Source organism: Prionailurus viverrinus, chromosome D4 (genome assembly GCF_022837055.1).
Source record: "Prionailurus viverrinus isolate Anna chromosome D4, UM_Priviv_1.0, whole genome shotgun sequence".
In the NCBI taxonomy this organism is placed as follows: domain Eukaryota; kingdom Metazoa; phylum Chordata; class Mammalia; order Carnivora; family Felidae; genus Prionailurus; species Prionailurus viverrinus.
The window spans coordinates 58,919,635-58,939,912 of NC_062573.1; the positions used below are offsets into that span (position 1 = coordinate 58,919,635).

Consider the following 20,278-nt stretch of genomic DNA (forward strand, 5'->3'; position numbering starts at 1 on the left):
AGAAGACTTTATGCAAGACAATGGAGTAACATACTCAAGACACTTAAACAAAGAAAACATGAATCCAAAATTTTGTGTCTAGTTGAACTGACCCTCACATGGAAAGAGCACAAACTTATTAAAATGCAAGACCTCAGGAAATATAGTTGCCCCAAGCTCTTCCTGAGAAATCCACTCTGGAACTAGCTTCAAAAAATCCCAATTGCTGAAGATCAGTTATATAAGGGCAGCTGATGAGCATTATAAATTTACTTGCAGAATTAAATGTGATATATGATAATATGTGATTTTATAAAGCATATGGTATACTATGTCTACATGCGCTGACACTGTAAATCTAGTACAACTATCAAAAAAAAAAAAGAGGAGAAAATGGGAAGACTGTATAAATACTGTCAGCTTGTTGGCTGTGTTAAAGGTGTTTAACTGGAGCAAAAAAACAATTATTTCAAGTCACATGACAGAAGATCAAAAGAGGAGGGGCAAGAAAAGGTTAACATCTAATTTCACTACTGCTCACAGCAGGAAATCAATACACAAGAGCAAAAAAATAAAGTGAAGAAAAGAAACCAAAATGTATTATTATGTCAAAGTAACCACTAGAACAAAAATATAAGCCTCCTAAATACCAAAAATGGACGAAAGAAAAATTACATCATCAAAGTATAAGAAAGAGTCAAGGCCAAACACACACATTAATCTTATCATTAAGGTACACTGGCCTAACTGGCCTGTTAAATGAAAGGATTTTCAGATGAAAGCAGAAGTCAAGTGACAAACTCAAGGAGCACATGATTGGGTGGCAGAGTTGGGACCAGGGTCAGGTCTTCCTGGCTCTGAGCTCTCTTTATAGAAGAGATGAAAAAGATGACCCATGACAACCAGGAAAGCTCTCCCCAATGTGCCTTCGTGAAAACCTGTCATTAAAGATCAAAATAATTAAACAAGAACTGGGACATTACAATTTTTACAAAATGTAATCGCCAAGTATGATTTAGGAAGGTAAGTGCCATGTGTGGGAATCATTCATCTAACTCATTCAACAAATAGTAATCAAGGCTGCATGTAATCAGGTCCTTCCTAAGTGCTGGAGATAAAATAAAAGGCTTGAGTGTCAGTTCTGCTGCACTCAGAGACCCAGAAACGTAAGTGAAATACATGTCAGCTATACCTAAAGACACATAGTAGTGTCCACCTCCTGAAATAGAAGATGAATGGAAACATTCACAGGTCCTAAATGACACTGACATCAGTAGGTACTACTAAAATAATGCATCTTATTACTGTCGTATGATGCTAGGCACAAAACAGCAATCATTAAAATGCCTGAGATGAGAATGATAGCCAAGTAAAGCATTCTATCACAGGAATGTAACTAATGCTTCCTATAAAAGTAACTAAAAAGGCACGAGATTGTTCTCTGCCCACCTCCCTGTTCCAGCCACACTCATGTTTTATATTAAAATGGCTTTCATCTTTCATGGCACAGAAGAGTTGCTGGCTGCTGGCATCAGATCTGCTAAAATCAACAATAGTGTAATTATCTGCACACTTTCATGTGTTTTCAAAACATTCGCTGGCTAGGATTTTCCTCATTTAGAGATGCGTCCTTTATGCTCATGGTCTAGGGCTATCAATAGCCTGGGCTAAAAAAATTTGTTTAAATCTTGCCCAAAGCATTCTTTTCTGCAGCAATTATTTGATTTGTTTATACCTCACCTACTTTCACAAAGCGTTTGCCCCCGTCTACAACATCCTCATAGCACATTGCTGGTTGGTGGTACTACTGTAATGGTACATTTACATGAGCGGGTACATGCAAAGCACTTAGAATAGAGCTTGACACATGACAAGTGTCAGCTATTATTATATTAATAGTCCCATTCACAGATTCTTTTTAAAATACGTGAATAAGTGCGTGAGGTAAGTGGATGACTGTACTTTAATTTTCTCCGTTATGCTAGTTGAAAATGGAAGGAATTTCAGTACACTCAAAATTCTTAGAACATTTTCTTAAAGGTGCAGATTCTTAAAAAAATAAATCTATGGAACAGATGAAAATTTAATGGCATAAAATTATGCAGATCAGCCTTCTTTCCCGAGGCTACCAAAAATACATTTTCTCAGCCATTCTTCCTCCGTCCAGTTTAAAAAAAAAAAAAAAAAAGGCAGAAAAAGCCAAGATTTTGTAAAACCAAATCTACTTTGAGACCTAGGTATAGAGAATTTAATAAATTATGTATTTGCCAGAGATTTACAAGGAAAAAAGGGAGACCCACAAATAAGACCCAGTTCTAAATATTGCAGCAATAAAATAACGAATTGCATATTAACAGCGCTGTAATTACTCTTTTTGTTAGGTTTCTTTGTAATTACTTTTAATAAATTACCCTGCCTCTCTCCATCACTCAAGTAAGTTGTCATCCAAAGGCACAATCAGTACAACACAGGACACAAAGCCACTCACAGATAGGGAGGGCGGCTGGTGCCTCAAGAGCAGTGACTCATTAGAACCCATAAAGCTTTTCTATGGAGATCAAGTATCAATGAAGCTATTGTAAGAGATTACAGCTATATAAATGTAGACTAGTTATGAATTCTCACAGGGCAGGAACATTTTCGAAAAGAGGCAAGGGCACCGATGCCTGGGAAACCACTCAACACCAATGCTGCCTCAGTTGCATAAGAGTGGCTGCCTGCAGCCTACCATTTTGCTAAATGTGGGGTAGCTCCTGTAAAGTGAAGGGACCCTTGGTTCAGCACTCTTTAAATTCGTCTTGTGCCATTTTCTCAAGCTTTGTATCCTGATCACTCCAGAGTCAAGCCTAACACGGTCACCGTCTGCTGTTACAGGTCCAAGAAAGAGCCAGATAATTTTTATTAGTCTTAAATAGTTTTCCAGAAATCATAAACTTAATATAAAACAGACTTTTGTCACAAAAGGCAAACAGCAGTAAAGCACTTTGTTAAATAGTTTAAAATTTGTACCTACCTTTAACGTGTTGAATATTTCAATATTAGAATTGTAATAAACGCATTTTCTTAGAACATATAAAATTTTAAAAGGAGCAATAAATGTGGCAAAATGCATAAGCCAAAATGGGTTCTATACACATTTTTTAATCTGTAAATTATTATTCATACCAAGATAATCACTGCAGTTCAGAATCAAATGTGAGGAAAGAACACATGAAGTAAAACTGAGGGAAAATGCTCCAGATCACAAAGAAAACTGTCCGCATTTTCTCTTCTCAAAGACTCTGAGATGGCGACTAAATACTATAAAATCCACATTTTCACAACCATCTCTCTAGATCTTTATGTTTCACTCGATATTTCAAGGAAAATTTCACCACATTTTTAACAATCTTATGCTCTGGAGTATTGTTTTTAGGGTTCTGGCAGGAAAGAACAATTAAGGTAACCTTAAAGGGTGCTTTTGTTAGAAACCATTTGCACCTCGTGTTCCTTATGACTAATCGTAACACAGGCCAGACACTCAGCCTCGCCAAGACCACTAGCTTGGAAACAAATACACATAAAAGATAGCTTGTTAATAATAATAGCCAACCTTAGTATCACTGAATTTTCAATGTTCTGAAAGTCTGCCAATGAATACCTGTGACATTATACATACTCGATGATGACCAGAAATGAATATCTTAAAATTTATCCTCTGTACATTATCAGGTACGTATAAAACATGATTTCAGGTGCTTCTCTGCAATCTGAAAATTGGCATTTTCTTCTTCTAAAGGAATCATACGTCATTCACACATTCTTCTCCTCAATATACTATTTATTATTGTGTAGTATAGTATTACTAACCCTTAAAATTAAAAAAAAAACACTATTTAAAATCTTTATATTTCACATATATTTATAAAAGTATATTTTTCCTTAATCTTTGAATGTGATGGATAATTTGAATTTTTGAATCAGTGAAAGATAAAAGCAGGGAAAAAAATGTTCCTCTTCCAAAACCAACAGCTATTTAGAAAAATCTATTAACATTATTTAAAAAAATACACATACAGTTCACTTTTGCAACCACCATTGTTTCACTGCCCCTTGCAGAGCTGAACCATTCTCCCTAATTGTTCTTTGTGTAGTTGTTCCTGCTCTCCTTGCCTTTCTGCTGCACAAATTATTGAAACTAAATAAAAGGAACTTGAAATAACATAAAAGGAAGAACATCATAATGTAAGGAGAAAACACCTGAGGACCAGAAGCAAAAGAGAGGTGAGTTTGTAATTTAAAATGAAGAAGACAGAGAACAGTATAAAGGATCTGAGCTGCACCTAGTGGGAAGGGGGCTAAAGTATGAAGAGAAAATAAAATGAAAGTAAGTATCAGGGAAGACAGAAGACGCGTAAGACAGCACTATGAGCTTCAGGAAGAGGAGAAGCGAAACCTGTAAGACAGCACTGGGCCTCCGGTGGCTGGGTGGGAGGGAAGGACTCAAGGACTCGCACAGGAAGGAGAACAGCCTGGAAAGGCCAGGAGAGCATTTTAAATCACTTCTCCCGGTAGAACCTCTCACTCACCCAGTTTACTTTATTTCATTATTCGTTATTTTAACCCACAGCTGAGAACAGGGTAAGTTTGTTTTGCTTCCCCTTCTGAGTTCACTGAAAAACTCAACTCCTAGATCAGGCCGTGCCTACCACTTAGCACCTTCGTGATTTTCTTTACGGGGGGTGGGGTGAGGGGGACAAATACCTCCTGTAAGATTACATTCGCCACCTATAATTCCTCGCCCGCTGCCCGCTTCCAGACTGTGGCCTCGCACTGCTGCTCGGTTTTCCTTCCGCGGGCAGGTCAGGAGACTCTGCTCTCCACAAGTCAGTAAACACTGCAGGAGAAATGTTCCGACCCTAGCACAGTAAAACACAGACTAGTTAACCAAGTTCAGTCAGATCTGGGCTGAGTCCCACGTGAGCCTGGAAGATGTAAATACAGACTTGGGGGATGGAGGAAGGGCGGCGTGGGGGAGAGACGGGGCAAAGAAAACAAAGTAGGCAAATAAAAGCGATGGGTAGACTGAAAATTATGCCTACCAGAAATGACTACCACTCGTTTTCATATTTTACAGTAATATAAAATGAATAAAAGCTAAAAATACCACAGTGTTACTTGAATGTTGTAGAAATAGACAGTGGATGCAGGAAAAAGGAGAAACTGGCTAACGTGCCTCTACTTGTCGTGTGGCAGACATTTAAAAACCCTTACTAAACTCAACAGAGAGTTAACTACTGAGATTCCTACTAACAGGTTCAAATCGTAGCAAAAGGTTAACACATGACCTCGGTTTAAATACTCATTACCACACAGAATTTGATCTGTACTTCAGAATAGACACTCAGGCAATCAGGGGACGGCACCCTGGCTTCCAGCTGCAGGGTGGCCTCTGTGCCTTTCAGAACTTGCTCTGATGCCCTTGGTCACTGATCGCACTCCATTTCACCTTGCCCTTGAAAATATTGCAGGCTTTGCCTCAGGGAGCTCCAAACCCTCTCCTGGCTGTAACACAGGCAAAACAGTGGGCAAAGGGCTCGGCTGCCTCGCAGAGCCAGGAAGAAAGACTGGACACGCTGATAATTAATATTCTCTGAAATCTCCCATCTTCTGACCTCTCTACCTCCTCCCTCAAAGCTTCAGCTTTCAGCTTCATTCTTTGAAATGAAGTTCAGTGTGTTGATCCCAACCTACTTCATTTTCGTATCCTCTTTAAAACTGTTGCCCACGTTTTGTAAGAAAAGTCAAACGTGCACCTTGCCCATAAGCTCTAATACACAGCCTCTACGGAGCCGAGAAGGCTCAGCAAAGAACCCCATTTTCTTGGTAGGTGAAATCCTCAGCACCCCCTTCTCATTCTCTGAAGGCGTCACAATACTTCAAGTTCAGATTTGGGGAGTGATGGTACCTAGTAATCCACAAAGGTAACGGCTTCCCTTCATTCACGCCTGGCATACGGTCTACTTGAGTAATCTTATTTTGGCTTAAAAAAATCATAGCTGGAAATTTTTTTTTGCAATACTAAGCAAGCCATAAAACTTTTCCCTTCTTTGGACATTTTATGATCAGATTCATCACCTTACATTTTTTAAAACACCTAAAGCATGAAAGTTAAACAAACACAACCTACCACAGCATGCCGAGGTATGGTCAGAAAACTCAAGTCTCTTCAAAATGACACCTTTTTCTATTATTGTTTAACTGAACTGACAGATATGACTCTGTTTAAAAGGGTTAGGGCTGGGGTGCTACTTTTCACACACTGGATGTCTCCCTACAAATGACCAGGATCCTAGGCCAGTTCTTTTCCCCATTCTCTTAGAAGCTGGCCTTGGTATCCTTACATGCACTCTGGAAGTCTGGGATCACCTTCATTATGATGTGCTTTGTGCACATTCTCGGACGCTGCAATGCCCATACTAAGGCAACACATCACAGAAGTCAGCAGCAATGCTATCAGCAAGAACTTGGCTTCAGAACCAGGAGTGATTCATCATACATTCTAGCAGCAGAAAAACAACACACATCTATTTTAATCCCCTGGTGCTATCAAGAATCAAAAAACAGTACAGTAATTAAGTAGGCGCAACAAAAATTGTATCTGCTATAACATTTGTGAAAACGTTATTCACTTTTAAGAGCTTTCAATAAAAGTCACTCAGAAAACAACAGACTATACTTACCTTATTTCATACTACTTATTACAATGACAAATCAAGTTTTAATTTAATATAATTTCAGGAGAAAATAGGTAGTCCAAACTTCTGCAAAGTAACATATTGAAATTCTAAATTTAGAAAAACAAGTTTTTCATGTGCTTTACAGTAAATAAAATCCCTCCTAGGGTTTCAAAAGAAATCCATCATCTCCCTCCATTTTTAAGATTACTCTAATTTAAAGTCCCAAAGCTAAGTGAGTGTGCTGTGTCTATCACAACCGAACAGAGAAACCCGATATTGTGGGCAATTTATTCAGAACGCCCCCCCCCCCCCGCCCGTCTAGAAGTACCTTAACAACTGCCATAATAACTACTACTGGTCTAACATAATAACGGAACCCGCTTATGTCCCATTGCTCTATTTAATGGACATGAAAACATAGCTCCATCCGGGGTCATCCTCTTCCTGACAACACAGTACGTCCATAATCATTAGCACTGTCAACCAATTTTTCTGTGTAACTATCCACGTTAATTTACAGCCTACTGTAAATTTAATTAAAACTTAAAAAAAAAAAAAAAAACAAACGCTACTCTATTGTTGTGACCAAGTCCTCTGGGGCGGACAGGGAGCTTTCTCAAGAACTCCACCCGGTGCTCTCTCTCGGGGGCCCTACCTTTTCAAACACTTCTTCGGTCTCCCTTCGCTTCCGTTTTCGGGGTCTCCGGTTCATTCGAATCCATTTCTCGACCTGAAGTTCAAAAACCACAGAGCATTTCAAACAGGACGACGGGTCGTCAGGGCCCTTCCTCGGCGTGAGAAAGAAACGATCGACCGCCTCGCGACGCAGCCTTCCTGCGCTTCACCTGGGGAAGCCACGGGCACCTTCCGGGCCCACTGGGCGGCCTCAGCGCCGGGGGCCCGGGAGGCGCGCGGGGGTGCGACGCACCCAGGCCGTGACCTTCGCCCGGGCCGCTCCCTCCGGTCAACGGGCCCGGCTGCCCGCCCCCGCGCCGGTGCGCGCCGGAGCCCCCCGAACGGGGCCATATTACCCACCGCGGTCGCGCGTCGCGCCGCGGGGACTCCGCGGCGGGGATGCGGCGCCGGACCCACCGCCCCAGGGAGGGAGAGGAAGGAGGGGAGCGCGGGGAGCGCGCCCCCCGCACTCACCTCGACGCTCACTTGCCGCGCAAGCCCGCACTCCGCCCCGGCCTGGCGTTCCCTCTGCAGCGGCTGCGGGGGAAGGGGACAGAGTCAAGTTTACCCCGGGAGCCGCCCCAGCCTCCCTCCCCCGCGCCCCACCAACTCGGCGCGCTGACCCACTACCTCGACCGCGGAAGGTGAGGGTGGGAGCCGGGACCCCGCCGCCCGCGCCCAGCGCCCGCCGCCCGGCCAGCCCGCTCGAGAGCAGCGGGCGCGCGGGGCCCGCAACACCTAAGGCGCAGCGCGGGCGGCGGGCGGCGCGGGGCCGGGGCGGCGGCGCGGGCGGAGGGCGGGCGCTGGGGCGGAGGCGGGGCCTGCCTTAAAGGTATAGGCGGCCGGGCCGGCCTCCCCGCAGGTCGCGCCCGCCCCCGCCCCCGCCGGCGCGTCCCTATTTTATTGTTCTCTTTGCGAACGTCTTTCTTCTTCTCCGCGAGTCCCGCCCGCGCCCGCGCTCCCGCGTCCTCCCACGCGCGGACCGACCCGGGCGCGCACGCCTTACCTTTCCAGCCCCCACCCCCGCGGGCTCCGGGGGACCCGCGAAAGGGTTTCTCAGCCGCTGAGCGTGCCGGAGCGCGGCCCGGCCGCAGGAGAAAGGGCTTAGCTTGAGAAGTGCCCCCACCCCCGCGGCCAGGCCACCTCGCTTCTCCGGTCAGAAACCTAAGTGTCCAGATGGCCTATGCGGAGCGGAAAGGAACTTTCCTAGTGGACTTTTTTTTTTCCGGGAATGGATTAGACACCATTAAGTAGACATTTTTCAGTGGCCCCTCCGGACTCCGGGGCTGTGGCAGGTGACCTCCCCAGGGAGAAACCGGGAGCGCGTAAAGGCGAGCCCCGCGCACCGCCCACGCTTCGACGGAGCCTACACGCTCCGGTTAAGCGCAGTAGGCACCGCACGCGCTCTGCCCATGGAACCCCACCTCCACCCCACCCCCGCCAGCCACAGGGGGAGAATTTAAAGGGGGACATTCTGTATTCCTTATTAGGGGAAAGTTTCCCCTTAGTTTGTAAAAGTCTGAGATACTCCAAGTTTTTCCGCCGACCCCCAAAAGACTTTCTTCCCATCCGCATCAGAAGTTGGCTGAACCAGAATGGGGGTGAGCGCTTGGGGAGAGGAGTCGGGTAGCATTTCTGTTTGTTGATCTTGACCATCCCTTTAACTTTATCGCATTTCTTTAAAGAAAATCTGTCTTGCCCTCTCTTTATTGCTACCCCATCCTTCTTTCAAGATCAAAAGCTTTAGATCAAAGCCAAGATCAAACTCACTACTTTAAATAGAAGCAACTTTGCCACGGAGTATTTTACACAAAGAGGAGCTTCTTAATGGACACATCAGAGTGGAAAACTTTATTTTATCCCTTCATCCCATATTCATAACTGGACTACTTAAAATTACATTGATGATGCACTTATATGTCCTAAAATAAACAACAGGTCTGCTCAAATGGGGGATTCTTAAGTGTTTGTGCTTCCAGGAATACAAAGAAAAAAAAAGTCACTCTATAGAGTTAGATAGGCATATTAGCCATTTTGTATCATTATTAGCTAAGTACTATGAAATGCGTGCTCATTTGGTAAAGATTTTTCAAAGTGGTAGTGAATCCTTATGTAATGTACAACTATCATATACAATTTTTCACTGTAAAAGAAATGCATAAAAATAGTGAATGTCTTGCAAATTTCCAGTACACAGTACACGTATAGGCAGATAAAAGTTACAAATGATGAAGTGGATTATGTATATGCAGAGCTGCTTAATTTTAAATGGAAACAAAACCTTGAACTATTTGAGCTTCCACGCTGCTAATTACAGTTCCAGAATCAATAGAAATCTATATACTGGTAAACACTTCCCTTTACTCACTAGAATTTTTTTCCTTGGGAATTCACTATCCCTAAGAACTCTGCTACAAATCGTTCAACACTGACGTATTAAAACAGCACCCTGCCTAAAGTGGACCTTCCTTAAGTATCCTTTTTGTTGACTTATCAAAAAATTTTTGACACATAGCCTTAAAAGAAACAAAAAACAAAATAAATTCCAACAATCCAGTAGCAGGAATGGATAACTATTGAAAATTAAATCCGACACAGATTTCTATGAAAGTCTGTTATTACAGCTGGATAGTTAGTACTTGAAGGCTTGTTTTCCCTTATAATTCTCATCTTATTGTAGTCTCAAATACACACACACACACACACACACACACACACACACACACGGTTGTTCCTCATTCTAAAAATCCCACTGAGCTGCTGGAAAGATCTTAGGAATGGAGACCTGGGAACCCCGTCTTGCTGCCAGTTAACAGTCTTCTGTCTTCCTAGCCTGTGGCTCATGGAGAACCTAATGGCTTCTGGCATAAGCTGAGCAAAGGAAAGAATCCTACTGTCATTCTGTTCTACTACTACTTTAAGTAGATAAAAGCTATGGTCCATTCTAAGTTCCTCCTAACTTGTCTCCTTTGTACTCATGCACCCTCATGACCACACCCATGATCCATCCTCCATGGAGAAGCCAGAAGAATATTTCCAAAGGTAGTTCAAATGATATCACTTTGCTTCACCAAGAATGTACTTCTTTCTCTTCTCTGCCTGGCTGGCTCCTACTTATTCTCTAGTTCTGACCTTAAACAACTCCAGAAAGGTCTTTCCTTATTCCCCGATCCAAATTATGTCACCCCTGCTATTCCTTCTAATAGCATCCTGTTTATTTCTTTTAAATTGCTTATCTTTTAGAGCTATTAAATTTTTTTTATTTTTAATTAAGACTTTATTTTTTAGAGCACTTAACAGAAAAATTTATGCAGAAAGCAGAGTTTTCATATGCCAACATAACACACAGTTTTCTCTGTTACTAACATCTTGCATTACTGTGCTGCATGTTACAATTCATGAACCAATATTTGATCCATCATTAGTAACTACAGCCCATGGTTTACATTAGGGCTCGCTCTGTGTTGCACATTCTATTAGAGCTATTTTTTATTAATTTGTTGAATGTCTATCTCCCAAACTGGCTTTAAAGTCCAGGAAGAAAAAAAAAATAAAGTCCAGGAAGAAAGAGATACTGTCTCTTTTGTTGTTGATTTTTGTCCAGTCAATAAAAACACTGCTGGCACATAGTAGATACGAAATACATATGTTAAGTAAGTGAGTGGAAGACATAGGAACAAATGGCTAAATGAATAGCGTATGAAATTTCAAGGGGAAGAGTCTCAAGATGAAGATCTTTCTAATTAGCTCCTGTTTGTTTTTCCACTAAAATACTTTGTTTTGTAAAGAGCACAAAATTGTGCATTTTTTAAAGAGAAAGACCATGGACATCAGTTCATTGCTAGGGTACTTCTAAAATGACTTTAAAAAAATAAAAACAGAAAAGCAAAAAGAAAATAAAAATAGAAATGAGAAATAAAGATTCCTAATTCCCTAATATTAATCATAAAAATTATATTCTAAAATGGTGCTAGCAGCTGAATTTAATTTGGAATAAAACAGTAACATATTTCAAAATTATTGGGAAAATATTATTAGAAAAATTTTAATTCTTTTTTTGTGTTCAATATAACTTCCACACATTTCTCCTTTTGCCCACCTGAATCTCTCTTTCTTCATGGGCTGACCCTGACAAAGGTAAGGTGTGGAGAAACTGGAAGAAGACCACTTTTTAAAAATTGGAATTCTGTAGTCAGGGATGGATAGTCTAATAACTATCTTTACGAAAGTGGTGAAAGCACTTTAAAGCTATCTTTTAAAAACAGATGTTTTCTATTTGAATTATGTTTTGAAAAATGTTTCGTCTAGTAGAGATGCAAGTTTTGAAAGGAAGTTGTTCTAAGAAACTTTCTTGTCAATGCAGTTTATAATAGCTGAAGACAATTTCAGAGGCTGAGAAAAATGCCATTGCTTTAGAATAAAAGCATTACTTAATCTAGTGGCTGGAGACTACTTTTGGAGAGAAAACCTTTTTCTGTTTTTTTTTTTTTTGTTTTTGTTTTGGTTTTGTTGTTGTTGTTGTTGTTGTTGTTGTTGTTAAGAGGAAATGACTCCTTTCACTGTAATAAGATAGTGATATCAATGTCGTGTTGTTAGGATGGATATGTGCTTCTGTTTCATGAAGAGCTATAGTCCGGAGGAATGAGAAGCAGCAGCACACTTTCCTAGTCACCTAGAAGGCTGAAAGGGCAGACAAGGGGAGCCCTTTAATTAGTCCAAACAGCCTCAGATGGCAAATTACACTCCCTTGGGCACAGCAGAGGAAAAACTATCTACTGTAAGAAGTCAAAAGACCTTTTAATACCAAACAAGGTAGAGAGGTCCAGAAGCTTTTGCTGGTTTCAGAAGGGATCTATAGCCAACATATATCGAAGGTAAATGGAAAAGTAAGCATCTACACAAAACTGGAAATAAAATCAAGGCTAGTTTAAGTTGCAAATAACAACAAGGAAGTAATCCTGATTGGGGTCAAAGTTCTCATATGTCTATGTCTTTAAACTTTGCTCTACCATTTTAGAATGTAGCATTCCTTTATGATATCTTTTGTTTGATTTTAGAAAAGCTATAATTTCTATTATTGCCCATTTTGTGTCTGTAAGAATGAATGCCTAATTCTCTCTCACAAGGATTTTGGCCCTGCCCAATGGACCTCTTAGTGGAATCCTTATAAAGCATGGTTTTCAAAAAAGGAAATCCTTCCCACATTTGTTCTGCAGTGAACGGGCTCACAGAACCTCTTCCTCTCAGCTATCATAACCCCAAACTGTTAGAAACTTTTACGGAACGTGCCTGAGGGAACATGCTTGGTTCTTGCATTGGTAGATCCCCTCTGAGAATCTGAAGCATTAGCTATCAGCTGTTGGCACCCTAGGAAAAAAAATACCCCTACAACACACACGGTCCCCTACCCACTTCCTCCACACACATCAATTGTCAGAAGGTTTATAGATTTTTCTGATTGCCCAAACCCTTACCCTAGATACTCTAAGATCCTTTTGGATTAGAGCAGACCACCATACAGCTGGCGCAGGACTACATCTTACTGGTGCTCTGTGAAATTCCTTTTATCGCATTATGTTCTGGTAAGAAGCCATCAACCTTTATTGAGGCGCATTATAAGAAACAGCCCCATAAAATCCATCACAATGTTTACCGTAAGGATGGTTTCAGAGGATTGTTTATTACATTAAAGAGTAATTTTCTGAGAGGACCCACAGGAAAAACTTCTCCCTGGTATCAACATCAGGAATAGCTGGACTGAGGCACCTGGTTTGTTTTACCTCATGAACACTGCAAATTGATCCCTTTTCCCTCTTCTAGAAAATTCTGTGACCTTACACTAAACCAAGCATAGGAACTGCAGGGAGTGCATACTGTATGCTAATTTAATTCCTGGCCCCATCTTATTTTCTTGCCATTATTTTCACATTGCTTCATTTTTAATATTTTAATTTATTTTTATCATGTTGTATTTTGCTTTGGAAGCTGTCTTAACTCCGCTTTGGGCAAGGAGGAATAAGAATAAATAAAATATTCTTGGTTTATATTTTCTTTCTTTAATTTTCTTTTTCTTTTCTGGGAAAGGAAGGGGGTCTGGAAAAAATGTTATGGTTCTAATATTTCTCTCCATTAAAAACACTTAGAAGTGAAGTACAAAAGGTAAGGATGTATGATTATAGTCATAAAATTCAAGGGAAAAAACTGTTAAAATATAAAACAAAAGTAAATACAATGCTATACAGACATCACACTGAAATACTATAAAAATGTTAACCAACCATTTTATCTTTTTTGATATCAAAACCAGAGGAAATGAGCTCTGACCTCCAGAAGAAGAATGTAGACTGGACATATGGACAGGTTAGTCACTTAACAAATGTACTGAGAGCCTACTGCAAAACAGAACACTAGATTGTGAACACAGAGATGAGTAAGACACGGTCCCTCACCTCAGGACACACATGTGACCAGGCAGTGACACGGCATGGTAGAAGGAGCATGCAGACAGCCTTTGAATCCAGGCTCTGCCATATATCCATCGTGTGAGGTCTAAGCCTCCTTTCTTAGAGAGTTGTGAAAATCGAGAGACACATGTGATGTGCAGTTGTTATTTATCAAATTCTAGACTGTTAAAACTAAGAGTACAACATCGCTAGAAGCTGGACAGAAGAGACCTTAAGACACAAAAAGTACTGAACTGCTACGTATATCAGAGATGACGGAACCTCAGAACTGGTAGAAAGAACCAGGGTGGTCAATTTTGTAAGGTTTGCAAAGTGCTTCCACATGGAGGCCATTCTGTTTGTTTCCCACACAGTCCCATTTCCAGGATGAAGAAACTGAGTCTTGGGGAATTTTTGGACCTTAAAAAAATTTTTTTTCGTGTTTATTTATTTCTAAGAGAGAGAGAGAGAGTAGGGGAGGGGCAGAGAGAGAGAGAGAGAGAGAGAGAGAGAGAGAGGGAGAGAGAGAGAGTAGGGGAGGGGCAGAGAGAGAGAGAGGGAGAGAGAGAGAGAGAGAGAGAGAGAGAGAGAGAGAGAGAGAGAATCCCAAGCAGGCTCCATGCTGTCAGTGCAGAGCCCAACATGGGGCTTGATCTCATGAACCCTGAGATCATGACCTGAGCTGAGATCGAGTTGGACACTTAACTGACTCAGCCACCCAGGTGCCCCTGTATCTTTTTTTTTTTTAAGATTTTATTTTTAAGCAATCTCTACACCCAACGTGGGACTCGAGCTTACAACTCCAAGATCAAGAATTACATGCTCTACCAACTGAGCCAGCCAGGTGCCCTAAATTTTCCTGTATTTAGTACTTAATATTGTGTGGCCCTTAGATCTCCTGGCTGTAAATGTAGTACTCTTTCTACTCTAGCATGAGAGCTTAAGGAACATCTAGCATGACTGTCTTACTTTAAAATAGTTGCTTATTATGTGGATCCGATCAACGTCAGATCAAAACACAGCCCATAAAATATTATCCCATACCATAAAAATCCATTGAAACGGCCATTTCAGAAAACAGATATTGTATACCCCTTCAGCACCTGTATGACTGCAATTCTTTACAGAAGCTTAACATTCACGGACACTTTGACCTTAAAGAGTTTCACAGGTGAAATATAAAGTTATTTAGGTGTGGCTTTAGATCAGTGGGTCCCTGACTGCTTCTTAGAATCACCAGGAGGGTTTACAAACCCCAATGCCCAGGTGGCACTCCAGACCACTTAAATTCACATCCTGAGAGTGGAACCCTGGCATCAGTCATTTTTAAAGCCTTCCCCACCCCCATGCCTCCCCCGTGATTCCACTGTACTGCCAGTGGTGAGAACCCCTGGTTTAGATCATTTTAATGATGACCTATCTCTAACAAGTTACTATTAAGAAATTCCAGATGTTTGGGAGACATCTAAATTTCAAGGTCAGTGCCACAGAGGACAGCCATCTATTAAGTTCTATTTCAATAAGTCTCTGGGTAGTCAGCAGACACAATGCTGTCAGCCTGACCCAGCGTAGCATTTCCTATAGTTTACACATAGGGATGAACTTCTCAGCAAGATTAGTTAAGTACACACATAGACAAAAGATTGAAAAGAAATGGAAGATCTCAACACTAACCAGAAGGGAGGCAAGAATGGATGGGTATTTGGCTTTTCAGAATTTTTTCCAGGTTCGCAGTTAATACAATTCTGGATCCTGAGTGAAGGCAGCATAGATCCTTGCCTTTCAGGGAACCTGGAAAGCTGTATATATGAGGTGGTTATTTCCCCACTCATCCCCTGTAGACAATGTTCTAATTATGTCGATGGCTGCCACCTATTCCCTGGAAACAAATATCTTGCATTTGGAAGATTTCTGGCCATGATTAAGGGTCAGTGTGAACCAATGGAAAAGACCCTTCGTTATGTGCAAAAGCTACTGTTCTGCACAGGAAGCAACCCAGGTTGATCCTGCTTAGTGTTGGACACCATCCTCTTACCAGATAGGCTTCCTTATTTAGAAAAACACACTACAATGATGCTATAGGAAAACTACTCTGGCAACAAGCCTTACAGAAGATATCAGTTACTATTTTTTAAAAGCATAAACATATATGTTAATATTTCAGTAGCTTGAAAAGCAAATGCTCATGCCTAGGTCCCTTTGGTTATTCCCTAAGATGGAGTGGGTGTGGTACCTGTAAATATTTGCACTGGGAGTGCCTTGTGCTTCATGGTACCTTTAAAGGAGGCTATGCATTGGGAGTCTGGGGCCCCAGAATGTCTATTTTTAAAAACATTGGCACTCAGACTGGCTTGCCTCTCACCTGGCCTCCCAAGAGAACCCAATGAAGTCACAATTTGCAAACAAGCACAATGGGCCTAAATCATCCCACCTCTGTTCAGAAGTAAGAACACACACACACACACACACACACACACACACACACACACACCACACACAGAGTAAGGAAAGTAAAATCCATCACAATGGGAGGGTGGGTAGGATGGCTGTCCCAAATATAAATAATACATGAGACAAAGCTATTTTCCAGACTGTTTGTTCACCAAACATTTAGATCCATAGAAGAGGTGTTCCAGGAAAACAACGGGAAGGGCCGGAATTAATTGGCTGCTAATCTCTTCACTTTTTGTAGGATGTTTCCTCCAGCAGTGGATTAAATCAATGTTTAATGCTACACAGGCTCAGCTGTGTCCATATTAGGAAAGCCCAAGCTCACATCTCTTTCTCAGTGAAGAAAGGACCCAGCCTCCCTCCTTTGCTCCGCTTCCACCCCCCTGCCTGTGTAGGTGGGAGAGTAGGAGCCAGAGAATGTGAACTTGATCCAGCATTGATCAGCCAAGCAGCAAACTCTCATTGTTCTTTAGATACCAAACATAACTTCTCTCTACTAGGGATCAACCCAGCCATTCTGCATACAACACAGCTTTTGTGCTCAGTAGTAGGAGAGATGAAAAAGAACCACAAAGAACATTAAAGCTTTATTAGCCTCATCATAAGCACCTAATATGCAGAATTTAAGAATCTACCCAGGGAAATCATATTCATATTAATATTACGTATGTTAGATTCTCTTAAACCTAACAATCTGCTGGTCATTTCTGTCTTTACAATTATGGATTTCAATTTACACCATAAATACTGAGGTCTGCTTTAGTTTTGCCTTCCATCTGAACATTTCTTACCTCACTGCCTTGCTCTCTGAGGTCCAAGAGCATTGGAAACCAGGCTAATATACCACTAGATATGCTGTTGTTGCTTTTAAGTGCTGTCTTATGAATGTGGCTTAACAATCTTTGAACAAAGCCATGTGTAATAAGAAATATACAGTTCAGAATTTAGACCTCAGCGACCTCCATCCTTGCCAGCTAGAAGCTGTGTAACCTCGGGCCTGTCACATGACCTCTAGGAGATTATGCTGTCTTGCAGAGCTGAGGATGAAATGAAATAGCCCATAAAGCAAGAGGCACAAGATGGGCTGGTAGATGCTAATTCCCTTCCTCTTCCTCCCACCCCCCAGCCCCAGAACAAAAGCCTGGGCCTTATGTCTGATATTCTGAACTTAAGTAAACTTTCAAAGGTATCAAATCAATGAGATGTGACATCATGATACAAAGCCTCACCTGACCACCGCACAGATGTGATGCCACTGATGGGGCCTACGGTGATATGGCACGGCTGAGCTACAACCAACAAGTGCCTGTCCCTTCCCAAAGGACTGGTGGACGTGAGGAAGCAAGTTCTCTTTCTCATGTGCCTTATTATAAAGGGGATCATTCTGTTTCTGGTCCCATCTCTCTCAAAAACAATAAGCCCACTGTTGTTCTAAGAATATTGTAAAATGAAATTTGATATTTCCAAATTGTTCTCTGAAGGTACCAATATGATCAGGTGTTAGATGCAAAAACATCTAAAATCCTGATAGTAGCTACGTGCATTTAAAGCTAATGTAATAATTAAGAAGAGAGAAAGATTAAATTGATAAATACAATTCTACACAGAGCTATCTAACCTACATGTTCTTGGATTTACCCATTTACAGTTTTTTTTTAATGTTTATTTACTTATTTATTTTGAGAGCGAGAAAGTGAGCAGGGGAGGGGTGGAGAGAGAAGGGAGAGTCCCATCAGGCTCTGCACTGTTAGCACAGAGCCCGACACACAGCTCCACCTCACAAACCGTGAGATCGTTACCTGAGCTGAAATCAAGAGTCAGACACTTAACCAACTGAGTCACCCAGGCGCCCCCATTTACACTTTCATTCACTAGATGCATTTATACAAAACTCAGGCAGACATCTTTCAGTCACAAAATCACCGACAGCAATGAAGAAATACAATCTGAGGAGGAGAAACTCAGCAAGAACTCTGGAGAAGCCAACTTTCCAATAAGTATAACCAGGAAGAGTCTTAAACAGAGAATGTATCTTTGCCTGGCCACAAGGAATATGAAAAGTGACTGCACACACAACTGAGGAAAAAGGAAGAGAATACAGAGCAAAGGAGATGAAGACCAGAGGAGCTGCCAACACGGAAGACAACCTCTCCCCATAAACAGGCCATGGGAGTGAGGGCCTTTCTCTCCAGTTCAACCCAATTATCACTTGTTGCCCTGGAGTCTTAGCCCCCAAGTCTGATGTATTGACTCTGGTCTCCCTTCCATGCATTTTCATGCCAATAAAGTTGCTGAGATTAAGAAGTGAATTGTGAAGGTTCCTGGCATAAATAATGTCGTATTGCAAGGTCAGGACTAATGACAACCAGGATGCCCTAAATGCTCTTTAAGAAAAACCATCTGATCTATGTAGCTCTCAATGTGGTTTGAAATTCCCTTAGCCTACAAAGGAAAACATTTTTAGCATGTAGCACACTTTGTAACAGACATATAAATGCACTGAAAATATAATTTTAGGAAAGCATCTGGGTTTGATCATTTCTTGTTATACCTCGATGCCAAATAGGTTCTACTTTGTCAATATAAGGAATATTGCAACATTCTGTTACAAGCTCAGAGATCACTGTAGCAATTTCTCATAAACATTTCATTACTGGCTCTGCTTGGTTTTATTTTTTAAAGTGGTAAATAATCTACAGATTTAAATATAAAAGCAGCATAAAAAATGAGATGCTCCTTCTGGACCATTTGGCCCCAATGTCTTCCTCTCCCAGAACTCACTGGACATTTTTCCCCCCAAGGTCATCTGGACAACAGACATAAGTGAATACTTATTTTTATGGCTCAAAATGTGTCCTAGAAATAATAGTTGCCTCTGTCTAAGGTAAACTCACCTGCAGCTTTTATTGATCTGCAGGCATTTCAAGACATCGACAACCCTGGCAAAAATTTTTTTTTCACCTCCTGCTGGCCAAACAGGTCTGTGAATAACTGATTTGCAATAGAAGTAAATGCCTATTCTTCAATGATCAGCCAGCCTAAACACTCTTGCAGATTGATTATTACCTATGATTTCTCCTAATAATCATTTCAAATAGCAATTTGCCAACTGAAGAGCAAAGAAATGCACACACGAGATTTCTTGAGAGTATACCTTTGTAAAACACCACTCAGGAGGAAACATACGAAAACTCTCCCAATACCACTCCAAACTAAGGGCAATTTCACAGATTCCCAGGTAAGAAAGGAAGATGCTTAGAGGAAAAGCAAATCCCACCTTTGTTCCTCTCATAGGCCACCAGGCTCATCTGGAGCTCACAGCTCAGCCAGGTACTGGGCACAGCATACGGTAAAAAAGTGGCTCTGGCCTTCACCCAAGCCAGTGCCCCCCATTCCCCAAAGAAGCAGGAAGGGCTCAGAGAAGGCAAGTGGTTCACCCAAGGCCACACAGCTTAGTGCAGTACAGGACTGCTTGCAAAGCTGCATCTAATGTATCAGTTGCCTCCTGCATCCAATATAGGATTAAGTTTGCAGAACAAAAATTCACTACAGCGTGCTTTGTGAAAATAGCAAATTGGATACAACACAACTGACTCTCCTCTCCCACCCAGCCTCTGTTCCTGCTCCTTAACCTCAAAATAATGCAGCCTTGCATTTTATGCATCAAATTGTCTGGACCCCACTTAGATATGGTGGTGGTAGTTATAAATAGGACCAGCAGCAGAAACACTGAGCCTGTGAAGGCCCAAGCTGGAAGGCCGACCTGGAAGGACAGGGTCTTCTGTTGAATGAGCCGAACACACCCACTGCCAAGTGCCAATAAATCACAGACAACTGCCATACAGAGATATGTGTGTGACATGCTGTCCTGTTTTAAACACGTATTTGGATTTGGGAAGTTTGACAATCATGAACTATTATCCTGACCTGCGATACACTTGCTGGTGGGTCACCATCGGGCCGTGCACCCCAATGCTCTCCTGCTCTGGGGAAGTGGAGGGGACAAAATGA

At 41.7% G+C, this 20,278-nt stretch overlaps 1 protein-coding gene across 4 annotated transcripts in view; it reads right to left on the reverse strand.

Annotated features, from left to right (window-relative positions):
* The window catches only part of AOPEP (aminopeptidase O (putative)), a 349,846-nt gene that overhangs the window by 68,530 nt on the left and 261,038 nt on the right, over positions 1–20,278 (reverse strand). For all 4 annotated transcript variants that reach the window (XM_047829009.1, XM_047829006.1, XM_047829007.1 and 1 more), the window contains 2 exons: positions 7,848–7,910; positions 7,354–7,428 (listed from right to left, as the gene is read on the reverse strand). In XM_047829009.1, the coding sequence (XP_047684965.1) occupies positions 7,354–7,428; positions 7,848–7,910 (138 nt within the window). The remainder of the gene's footprint in view (positions 1–7,353; positions 7,429–7,847; positions 7,911–20,278) is intronic.